General features: G+C 39.0%; 1 protein-coding gene across 1 annotated transcript in view; it reads left to right on the forward strand.

The window, feature by feature from the left end:
• The window catches only part of Eif4g3 (eukaryotic translation initiation factor 4 gamma, 3), a 190,803-nt gene that overhangs the window by 101,240 nt on the left and 77,212 nt on the right, over positions 1 to 12,351 (forward strand). The window contains exons 13-17 of the mRNA XM_013032571.1: positions 2,965 to 3,098; positions 5,132 to 5,251; positions 5,591 to 5,705; positions 5,852 to 5,983; positions 11,892 to 11,947. Of these exons, the coding sequence (XP_012888025.1) occupies positions 2,965 to 3,098; positions 5,132 to 5,251; positions 5,591 to 5,705; positions 5,852 to 5,983; positions 11,892 to 11,947 (557 nt within the window). The remainder of the gene's footprint in view (positions 1 to 2,964; positions 3,099 to 5,131; positions 5,252 to 5,590; positions 5,706 to 5,851; positions 5,984 to 11,891; positions 11,948 to 12,351) is intronic.

Below are 12,351 nucleotides of genomic sequence, written 5' to 3' on the forward strand. Positions count from 1 at the left end.
TGATAATATTTGTGGTGTGCAGAGATGAACATCAGTGTCTAGCAAATCTTCATGGACAGAAATTGGTATCTGATGCAGGCATTCCAGGACTTTTACTAGCATTGGAAGAGCAGCTGCCAAAGAGAGGCCAGCAGTGCTAGGGTATTAGAATTCAGTAAGAGAAATTTAATTTCATCCATTTGAATTCAAAGAGATAGTATAGATATGACCGTGTTCCCTGAGATGCTCTTTTCCGAAAGTTCAGTTTGGTGACAGGAATTACCAAAGAATTTTCTCTGTAAATCAGCCAAGTAGTATGACTGGATTATTGGAAGCCTGAAATATGGCTCAGAGTGGTAGAGCACTAGCCTTGAGCAAAAAGACCTCAGAGACAGTGCCTAGGACTTGAGTTCAAGCCCCACACCAACAAAAAAATAAAATGAAAGCCAGGTGCTGGTGGCTCACTCATGTAATCCTAGTTACTCAGGAAGCTGAGATCTGAGGATCGTGGTTCAAAGCCAGCCAGGCAGGAAAGGCTATAAAAACTCTTTATATCTCCAACAAACCACCAGAAAACCAGAGGTGATACTGTTGCTCAAGTAGTAGAGCACTAGCCTTGAGCTGAAGCTCTCAGGGACAGCGCCCAGACCCAGAGTTCAAGCCCCACGACCCAAAAATAAATAAATAAATTAATTAATTAAAAATAAATAAAATAAAAATAGAGTGATGTTCAGAGTAATAGAACCCAGTATTTTGAAATCACTTTTGTAAATGTAAACTCATACAAAATCACCTAGTACTTGTAGCCACTACCAATCCTTCGTTAGAAAATTGAGATTATATTGCAATGTTTAAAATGTTTGTTTGTTTGCTGTTCCTGGGGCTAGAACTCTGGGTCTGGGCATTGTCCCTGAGCTTCTTTTGCTCAAAGTGAGCACTCTACCATTTGAGCCAAGTGCCATATCCAGCTTTTTTTAGTTTACTGGAGATAAGAGTCTCACAGAGGGCTGGGAAGGTGGCTCAGTGGTAGAGTGCTTGGCTGCATGCATGAGGCTCTGGATTCGATTCCTCAGCACCACATAAGCAAAAAGGAAAAAAGCCGTAAGTGGCGCTGTGGCTCAAGTGGTAGAACGCTAGCCTTGAGCTGAAGAGCTGAGGGATAGTGCCCAGGCCCAGAGTTCAGGCCCCACGACCGGACCCAAAAAAAAAAAAGAGTCTCACAGAGTTTCTTTCTCAGGCTGGCTTCGAATCAGGATTATCAAATCTTAGCCTCTTTTTGAGTTTTATTTATTCATTTTTGCCAGTCCTAGGGCTTGACCTTAGGGGCTAGGCACTGTCCCTGAGCTTCTTTTGCTCAAGGCTAGAACTCTACCATTTGAGCTACAGCACCACTTCCAGCCTTTTCTGTTTATGTAGTACTGAGGAATCGAACCAAGGGTTTCTTGCAAGCACTCTACCTCTAAGCTACATTCCCAGCCCCAAAGCTTAGCCTCTTGAGCAGTTAGGATTACAGGCTTGTGCAAGTGCACAATTAGAAGGCCCAACTGTAATTGACCAACTAACTTTGACCCGTGGAATAGAGTATTCAGCACCAAAGTTGTGCAAAATTTATTTGAAAATGTAGATGCTATATGCTACTTTTTAGTGTATAATGTTATAAGGTAATAAGGATTTTTGAAACTAAACTTCTTATGGACTGTTTGTAGGCCTATAACCTCCACTCCACAACAGGAACTGCTAGTAGATGATCCAGTCTGCTACTATGATGTGACCTGGTACTTCATTTTGATAAGAGTTTTGTCAATTTAAATAATCATGGTTTTTATTTAACAAAACCTTTTATAGTCGTTCTCCAATTTTATATAATAAGAATGGGATTGAATAGTGATAACTGATACAATACTAATAGTAGCAAGGTTAAAGTGCTATGATTTTTTTTAAAAAACCAATGTAAAATTTATATTTAAAATGTTAGCTAAGCTGGGCCTAGTGGCATATACCTCTATAATCCTAGCTCTAGGAGGCTGAGGCTGGAAGATGGAAAGTTCCAAGCTATCCTGAGCTGTATATACTGCATATACTGTATATACTGTATATACTGCCTTCTCATTATCTTTAGTTTTATGTGCAAGGAGGTGGTTGTGGGGTTTTTTTGGTGTGTTTTGTGTTGCTAAAATAACATTGCTATGTGAAAACCCAAAGTATCCTTTATATCCAGGGCCCAAAGCTCATTTAATATGCAAAGTAGTTTCTTCTTGTTTCACAGTTTTAATATCCAAAAGTATCAAAAGAAAAGGAAAGGTGGTAGTTTAAAGTCTTTACATGTCGGGGCTGGGAAGGTGGCTCAGTGGTAGAGCACTTGCCTTGCATGCCTGAGGCCCTGGGTTCGATTCCTCAGCACCGCATAAGCAAAAAGAAAAAAGTGGGAAGTGGCAGTGTGGCTCAAGTGGTAGAGCGCTAGCCTTGAGCTGAAGAGCTGAGGGACAGTGCCCAGGCCCAGAGTTCAGGCCCCACGACCGGACCCAAGAAAAAAATTTTAAAAAAGTCTTTACATGAGCTAGTTGTGATGGCTCAAAGCTATAATCCTAGCTACTTGCGGAGGTGAAGATCCAGAGGGTTTGAGGTTACAGGCCAACTAAGGCAAAAAAGGCTTTGTGAAACCTGATCTCAATTATTGGTGCAGTGGCATGTGCCTGTTATCCTGTTGTGGAAGTACACTGGCTGTGCAAAGTGCCTAGCACTGTTGATCCTCAGTGATGCTGGGCAACACAGTGGGAGGATTGAAACTCAGGCATTAAAGAAGAATCAGAAAGGGACTTGATAGTTAGCTCAAATGGTAGAGTGCCTGCCTACCTCCCAAAAATTGTTCATGTGTAGATTAGTGTTGCTTCTGATTTTTTTGGGTGTGTTTATCCATTACAAGACACAGCAGACTTTGGAGTCTGGTTTGTATGAAAAACTGTCTGCTTATATCCCTCTCTTTAGAATCCTGGAAGCCTACTGATAATGAAGGCAAGAAGCAGTATGACAGAGAGTTTCTACTAGACTTTCAGTTTATGCCAGCCTGTATACAAAAACCAGAGGGCCTGCCTCCCATCAGTGATGTGGTTCTTGATAAGGTAAGCTGCAGTGCAAATATATGAAATATGAAGAATTCTTAGGAACTGTAGACTAGATGACATTTAAATAAAAATATGTAATATTCAGACATCAGATTTTCCCAAAACACTGTTGAATTTATAGGTTTTTCCATACATTGCATACATTACTATACTTACTGGTTGTTTGCTTTAATCTTAATAAAAATTGTGTTTGTTTGGAGATAGCCAAATTGATAGAAATCTTTCCTCACTCAGCTAAAGTTTCATCATTCAATATAGTAGCATTGGTGACAGGTCAGAAACCTGGGCAAGTATAGGCAGATTAAATAACTGGAAGTCATAAGTCAAATAAGGTTCATCGCACATTTTTACTTACAGTTATTTCCAGTGACTAAGTCCCCAATCTTAAGCCATGTAGGTAGACATCTTTTCTGCTTATACATGGAATTTTTTTAAATCTAGAGTTTGAATTTAATGCCTTATACTCACTTATTTAGTTTGCTTGCTTGGCTGACACAGTACTACTTTAGCCACACCTCTAACCCTCTACATGTGGCTACACAGAAAATGAATCCAAATGTTTATTAATTAAAAGGAATAAAGCTGGATGCATCTGCTTACATAGTAAGTAGACATATAAATGTAAATCAAAGATGTTGCACTACTGGTGATTTATGTTTGAAGTTGTTTTGTTTTGGGCATTGCTGAGTATTAGACTCAAGGCCTGAAGCATGCTCAGGAAGTAGTCTACCCTTGAGTTATGTCCCCATACAACAGTATTTTTGGAGATGAACTATATTCCTTATTGACTGTCATAGAATGAGACATTTGTATCTAGTGGCTGTAAGCACCAGCTGCTTATGCTAATCTTACTTTTGTTACATTCCCATAGCAGCAGGCTTTCGTATTTCTGTGAATATATCTAAGCCCTCTCTTTTAAGTATGTCTGTGAGGATAGTTGATGACTGATTGCTGGTACTACTTTTGAGGCTACTTCAGTGCCTCAGAGGGCAAGTATAATACCCATTAAATTAAATTATTCTCTTAGGAAATATTTTTCTAGTCATGTCTGTAGCTAATGCCTCTAATTAGAATAGCAGAGATAAGGAGATCCAATGTTGTATATTGGATGTTGGCTCAAGTGTTAAATCACCTGCCTGATAAGCATGAAGTGAGAAGGTCAGACACTAGTGGCTTATGCTAGTAATCCTAGCTACTTAAGAGGCTGATACCTGAGGACAGTTCAAAGGCAGCCCAGGCAGAAAGTCTGTGAGACTCTTGCCTTCAGTTAACTACCATAAAACCCGAAGTGGAGTTGTACCTCATATGGTAGAGTACTTGCCTTGAGCAATAATAAAGTTCAGGGAGTGCCCTGACCAAGAGTACAAAACCCAGAATTGGCACCAAAAAATAATACAAGATTTTTTTCTGTCTTGCTACCTTATGGGTTTTTGTTTTGTTTTGTTTTTTTGTTTTTGTTTTTTATGGCTTCAGTTATTTGTTGACTCTCACTGAGCTACTTAGCTTTGCTGGAGTCCATCATCATGTTAGCTGCTTTTCATATCTCATAGTAACAAGCAAGGCTGGCAAGGCAAAATTTTAGATGATTTGTTAGATCTGTATGAAGCATAATCTTTTAAGACTTTATCCACTAGTATACATGCTTTACTGACCTTAAGCTGACAGAATCAAACCCCAAATGAATGATAGCATGATTCCTATAAATAAATGTTCTGCTATCCTATTGTATATTCTCTTAAAAATCCAAAATTTGTCCTTATTTCACGTCAACACAAAAATAGCTTGTCTGGTGCCGTTTACCATTCTTAGGCATCTGGTGGGTGCTGGCTGTGTTTTGCCTCACCTTGAAAACTAGACCACATGTTGTCCTAAAGATTTTGAGGCAAGCCATGTCTCATGTTGGAATTATAATTTCTTAGAAGCCATGCTTATCTGTACGTTAGCTATTAACTTTAAGTTTAGGTTAATTTTCTGGCACTGCATACTGTAGAACACGTGTATCTTAAACGCTCCTTTGCTTCTTCATGCAGATCAACCAACCCAAATTGCCAATGCGAACTTTGGATCCTCGGATTTTGCCTCGGGGACCAGACTTCACTCCAGCCTTTGCAGATTTTGGAAGGCAGACACCTGGTGGAAGAGGTGTGCCTGTAAGTGCAAATTCCCTACAACTGAATTGCTTAGAACACTGTCCTAATAGCAAGAAAGTCGTTTTTGCTTACGGGTTTCTGTAATGAAGAAGTAGAAGACTCTTAGACATTCCGTTCCATAGGAATATTAAAGCAAATAAAAACATTTTTCTTATTTTCCCTTGAAAGAGCTAGTATATGTTGATTTGATCTTGTATTTTTTCATTATATATTTTCACTTGAAATGACCTGCAAATAGGTTTATAAATAGAGCCAACCTTTATAGGATTCCTGTCCTGGTAACTGCAGATCTCTGATGACATGGAGCTAATAGTGGTCTCTTTGTCTTTGTTTCTACAGATTTGCAAAGTGCAGAGCAGGCATGGATTGCCAATTCTGGAACAGAGCAAAGCCCCAAGTTGCACTCCACTGGCGATGTCTCACCCACCCCTGAAGGGCCTGCCTCTAGGGGTGCGCTGAATCTTTGTGTTGTTGTTTTTTTTAATCAAAACAATAGTCTGTGGTCTTATATAAATTTTTTTGGTTTGCTCTTCTCACTGTAGGTTGTGCAGTTAAAATGTAGACAATTTACATCCATAAAAGAATATTGGTAGCTTGCAGATTGCCACTACACCTGCAGTGGCAGGCTCTTCAGCGGAGGAAGTGGCATCACCAGTGGAGTTATGCTGGGGCACTGCACTGTGCAGGATTCAGCAGGCTCTGCCTACTCCATGCTTTGTAGATTTGTAGAAAGTATGGGAAAAGTTGGCAAATGTGTGAATACCTATGGCAGAGTGGAATAAAGCTCTCTTAATCTAATATCTGGAGGAGCCTGGGATTTAATGTATATTTCCAGATCGCTCTCTTAAAATTCTTTACTTTTTTAAATATAATTTTATTGTTATTACTAAGGTGTTGTACAGAGGGGTTTCCATTTCGTAAGTCAGATAATAAGTAAATTTCTTTTTGGACAATGTTACCCCTTCCTTTGCATTCTCTCAGTTTCCTTCTCTTGTCCCTGCCCACTAGTTCATTTACCACATAGTGGCTGAGTACCATACCTACAGAAGTCTTTGTTTTTATTTGTTTAAAAAAAAAATTTAGGGCTGGGAAGATGGCTTAGTGGTAGAGTGCTTGCCTAGCATGCATGAAGCCTGGGGTTCAATTCCTCAGTACCACATAAAGAGAAAAAGCTGGAAGTAGCACTGTGGCTCAAGTGATAAGAATGCTTAGCCTTAAGCAAAAGAAGCTCAGGAACAATGCCCAGGCCCTGAGTTCAAGCCCCAGGACTGACAAAAAAATCGTTAAAAATATTATATAGAATCAGTGCAGTGGCCTGTTCCTATAATTCTAGCTTTTTGGGAGACCAAGGGTTTGTGGTTCAAGGTCAACCCAGGCCTAATAGTTTGTGAGACTCTATTTCAACCTATGGCTGGGCATAATGGCACTGACCTGTTAGCCCAGCCATTAGGGAAGCACAATGGTTAGATATATACCTATCATCCCCAAAGACTATAGGAAACACAAGTAGGAAGATTGCAGCCCAAGCTGACCCGGGCAGATAGTGAGACCCTACATTGAAAATAACAAATGCAAAAAGTGGCTAGAATTGTGACTCAAGTAATAGAACCTCCTGTCTAGCAAGTTTGAGGCCCTGAGTTCAATCTCCAGCATTGTTTTTAAAAAACAGTTAAGCCAGGCGCTGGTGGCTCACGCCTGTAATCCTAGCTACTCAGGAGGCTGAGATCTGAGGATCGTGGTTCAAAGCCAGCCCGGGCAGGAGAGCCGTGAGACTCCTATCTCCAGTAAACCACCAGAAAACCGAAGTGGTGCTGTAGCTCAAGTGGTAGAGCGCTTGCTTTGAGCTGAAGAGCTGAGGGACAGCGCCCAGGCCCAGAGTTCAAGCCCCACGACCGACAAAAAAAAAAAATAAATAAAATAAAAAATAAAAAACAGTTAAGTCTTCCAGGTAGGTGTCTGTGACCCATGTCTTTAATCCTACCTACTCAAGAAGCTGAGATCTAAGGATCACCATTCAAAGCCAGCCTGGGCAGGAAAGCCTGTGAGACTCTTACCTATAATTAACTACCAAAAATCAAGAAGTGCACTGTGGCTTAAGTGGTAGAGCACCAGCCTGGAGCAAAAAATCTCAGTGACAATACCCTGTCCTGAGTGCAAGCCCAGCACCAAGAAACAAACAATAAAAGAGTTATTTAACATGATTATTTTTATTTCCCCAATATCTTTTTATTTCTGGAATATTAACTCTTTAAACTTACTTTAAGAACAAATATCTGAACAAATGTCACATTGTAGATATTTGAATCTGATTATTTGCCTTCAGTTAAACACTGAAAGCAGTTGGATACCTACATTACAAAACTACAGAATAGAAATGTCATTATCTTAAAGACCTCTGTGTGGGGCTGGGAAGGTGGCTCAGTGGTAAAGCGCTTGCCTTGCATGCCTGAGGCCCTGGGTTCGATTCCTCAGCACCACATAAGCAAAAAGAAAAAAGCCAGAAGTGGTGCTGTGGCTCAAGTGGTAGAGTGCTAGCCTTGAGCTGAAGAGCTGAGGGACAGCGCCCAGGCCCAGAGTTCAAGGCCTATGACCCCCCCAAAAAAATAGAATATTAAATTTGAAGATTATTTTAAAATTTACTATTTTAAATTTTAAAATTTACTATTTACACACTTATCTATATGCCTATGCACAACAGATTAATGAGTTGTTATTGTTAGATATTATCTCGATATAAGATAATGTCTACAATTTATAGTTTCTCTCAAAAGATTAGCTTTCAGACCAGTCATCAGTGGTTTACACCTGTAATCATAACTACTCAGGAGGCTGAGACCTGGAGAATCATAGTTTAAAGCCACCCAGGCAGAAAAGTCTGCAAGACCTCATTTCTAATTAACTAGCCAAAAGCTGGACTAGAAGTAGAGTTTCAATGTTGATCAAACAAGTTGAGTAAGCATGAAGCTCTTGAGTCAAGCCCTGATACTAGCCAAAGCAAAACATAACCATCAACTTTATTTTATTTGCTTTCCTTAAGGTTTGATATGTGCTTGCATGGTATTTTGATCATTAAGGTTCATCATAATGTTGATACCTCATCTTGAAATAGTTATGCTACCTGCCTCTCACTGAGCAAACTTTCTTTACTTAATTTACCTAAGTTGGCATTTTAATTATACATATTGGCATGTCATTGGGCATAAATGTCTAGCATAAAACAGCTTAAAAAATGTACCATTGCAGCCAGGCACCCATGGCTCACGGCTGTAATCTTAGCTACTCTGGAGGCTGAAAGCCCCTGGGTCTCTTTATCTCCAATAAAGTACACTAAAAAAGGTGGAAGTGAGCTGTGGCTCAAGTGGCAGTGTTAGCCTTGAGTAAAAGAAGCTCAAGGCCAGTACACAGACCCAGAATTCAAGCCTCAAGACTGGCAAATAAAAAAACATTTTGAATAAAAAAACCACAGCCCCATCTTCATAGTCTCTGTTTCTGTACCTTAAATCCTTTTTGCCAGTTGTCCATGTCAACTTATAATTTCTTAACATCCCATCATGCACTACTTGGTATGCTCTGTAGTTGGCTTTAATAACTAGCACTCCTATTTTAAACTATCCTGAAATTATCTTGTTAAAAATATATTTTTAGGGGCTCTGAAGGTGGCTCAGTGGTAGAGCGCTTGCCTTGCATGCCAGAGGCCCTGAGTTCGATTCCTCAGCACCACATAAGCAAAAAGGAAAAAGCCAGAAGTGGCGCTCTGGCTCCAGTGGTAGAGCACTAGCCTTGAGCTGAAGAGCTGAGGGACAGCGCCCAGGCCCAGAGTTCAGGCCCCATGACCGGCAAAAAAAAAAAAAAAAAAAGACATGTGTATTGTCGTATTTCATTAGAGAAGGAATCAATATTCTTTTGAATGAGGAAAAGAAGGCTTCAAGAGACTGGTTACCTACAGTGCCAAGGTTACTGATAGGTAGGGACTTTACCACTTGAGTCACATCTCCAGCCAAGGGTCAGAGTTACTGAATATAGTGTAGTTGTTAAAACTTGTAATAAGCCTCTCTTCACTCCATAGCAGACTTTCTCTATTAGTATAGTTTCTTATCTCACGAACTTAGAATTTTTATGACACGAATTAGCATTAATTAATTAACAAAGTTTTCTTTAGTGGATATTTAATAGCCAATTCCATGGAGAATTAACAAAGTTCTTTTCACACCTGTTTACACTCATTTTTAAAAATTCTGTTTCTTCTGAAAACAGCAACTGTTTTATTCCTTCTCTTTTGCTGTTTTTATTCCCCTCTGCATAGAATTGTAGTGTGTTGCCTTTTGCTTTTGCTATTTTCTTTCTTTCCATTTTGTCAAAGCAATTGTTTTATTTTTACCCGCACTACTAGGAAGCTCAGTCTTTCATTTCTACCACTGTACTGAAACAGATTAGGAGTGACATGTAGGAGACATTTAATCACAAAATCTAGACTCCCCAACCACTTTTCTGTGGTCTATGTGATCACTGTATTTCTTTCCCTGTGGGCTTCCTTACTTTATCTTTTCTTTTCTCCTCAGTGATACAATACACTAATTTTGCCTTTTCTTTTTTTTGGGGGCCGGGGTCCGGTCGTGGGGCCTGATCTCTGGGCCTGGGCTCTGTCCCTCAGTTCTTCAGCTCAAGGCTAGCGCTTGAGCCACAGCACCACTTCCAGCTTTTTTCTTTTTGCTTATGTGGTGTTGAGGAATCGAATCCAGCCTCAGGCATGCAAGGCAAGCGCTCTACCACTGAGCCAACTTCCCAGCCCGATTTTACCTTTTCTTTACATCTGAGACTTCTAGTGTAATATTCAAGATTTCATTTTCTTTCAAACTAAAACTCTAGGCTATCAGTTTCATATTTCCAGGTTGTTCTATATCTAGTACAGTTTCTCAATAATAATTCCTTCCTAAAATCTTTTTCTCTTTTTTCAGTTAGCCATCTTTTTCTGTTCTTCATAATTTGTACAATGACCATTTCCATATAATGGTGTTCTCTGACACAGGGCCTATGACCTCTCCTACCTAAACTGCTTTTAGTTTTCTGGTCTCTGATCAACTGCTAGTGCTTGCCTTATTCAGCTAGATTTGATTGTGGAAGGCATTTACTGTACTTTATGCTATATCTGTACCTAATACAGAATTTAATGAATGTCAAGTAGATACTCCGCTGAATGATTTTCAATAAATATTTATTACTTTATGCTGTTTTTCTTGGCTTACATTATCTTCTGAAAATACAGCTAATTAAATAAAGATTTTTTTGTAGTATAATAAATAGTTTAACATTTACTTGAAATTTTTTTTTCACTGATGTAAAGGAGAACTTAATGTTTTAAGCCTGAAAGATATTATCTCTTGGTATATTCATTTAAATGAAATACAAAATCTCCCTCTTACCCTTTTGTGCTTTCAGTGTTTTTTCTCTTTACAAATGCAATATTATCTCACTGAAGAAAAATTTAACATTGTAATCTTTTAAATTTAAGTTAATTATCTACTGCCCAGGGGGCACTGTTAACATAATTATACATTTTATAGATGTCTTTGATAGATGAAGGCATGGTTCAAAGTGGTAGAGTACCTGCCTACCAAGTGCAAGTCTCTGAATTCAATCCCCAGTACTGAAAAAAAAAGACCTTTATATTACAATCAAAATTTTTGAAGAAAGCTGGGAAGGTGGCTCAGTGGTAGAGCGCTTGCCTTACATGCCTTAGGCCCTGGGTTCGATTCCTCAGCACCACATAATCAAAAAGAAAAACGTCAGAAGTGGTGCTGTGGCTCAAGTGGTAGAGTGCTAGCCTTGAGCTGAAAAGCTGAGGGACAGCGCCAAGGCCCAGCTTTCAGGCCCCACGACCAGACCAAAAAAAAATTTTTTTTTTTGGAAGAAATTTGAACTTTTATAAGGCTTATTTTTGCATTCACATCATGGTATCTTAGATATTTGCAACTTGAATTTATTGATATACAATACCTTTATGGTAAAACCTTACTTTTATAGTAAAATTGAAAGATACACCGTCACGTGACTACCACAGCAGGCACATCATGCATTAAATCTATCCTCTCCTAACAATTTCCTTGTCCCATGTTGCTCTTATGCCTCCCTTCCTCCCACTGTCTGTCTGTAAGCACCAGTCAGTTCTCTTTCATTACAGTATTGCCTTTCCATAAAATAGTATAAATTCAGTCATTATAACCATGCATGCATGAGACCCTTGGTTCGATTCCGCAGTACCACATAAGCAGAAAAAGCCAGAAGTGGCATTGTGGCTCAAGTGGTAGAACACTTGCCTTGAGTTGAAGAGCTGAGGGACAGTGCCCAGGCTCTCAGTTCAGGCCCCAGGACCAACCAAAAATAAATAAATAAATAAATAAAGATTCTCATTTGACTGTTGTTTTGAGACAGGGTCATGCTATGTATTACAAGCTGGCCTGAAAACTGAATATTCTCCTACCTTCCTCACCTGAATACTGGGATTATCATACATTTATGACTGTGCCTTACTAAATGGTTTTGGTGGGTTTTTTTTTTATTGCCCTGTATTAATTTGTTCATCCATTCTTCAGATAGTTTACAAGTTTTGTCAGTTATCAATAAAATTGCCATAATCTTTCAGATACAGGATTTGTTTTTCTGGGTAAATTCCTAGCCATGGATTTGGAACATCTTTTGGTAAACATAATAAAGTATTTTACAAAGTGCTTTGCATTGTGGCAGTATATGTATATTCAGTTGCTCTCTCATGTTCCCCACCATTTGCTCTTTTGTGCTGTTTAATCTCAGCCATTCTGTTGATCTTGTTTTTAATTTGCAGTTCCTAAGTAACTAATGATTTTAAACATCTTCTGTGTGCTTATTTTCAATACTTGTGAATACTTGCAATCTACGGTAAAGTTTTGTTCATGTCTTTTGCCCTTTTTTATTGAGTGGTATATTTTTTTATTAATTGATTCTGTTTTAGTATCTTTATATATTCTAGATACAAATTCTTCATGAAATGTCTATGTGGAAAAAGTGCCCTTTCATCCCATGCTTTGTCTTTTTTTTTATGAGTATCTTTGGCAGAATGGAAGCAT

Source organism: Dipodomys ordii, unplaced genomic scaffold (genome assembly GCF_000151885.1).
Source record: "Dipodomys ordii isolate 6190 unplaced genomic scaffold, Dord_2.0 Scaffold6, whole genome shotgun sequence".
In the NCBI taxonomy this organism is placed as follows: Eukaryota; Metazoa; Chordata; class Mammalia; order Rodentia; family Heteromyidae; genus Dipodomys; species Dipodomys ordii.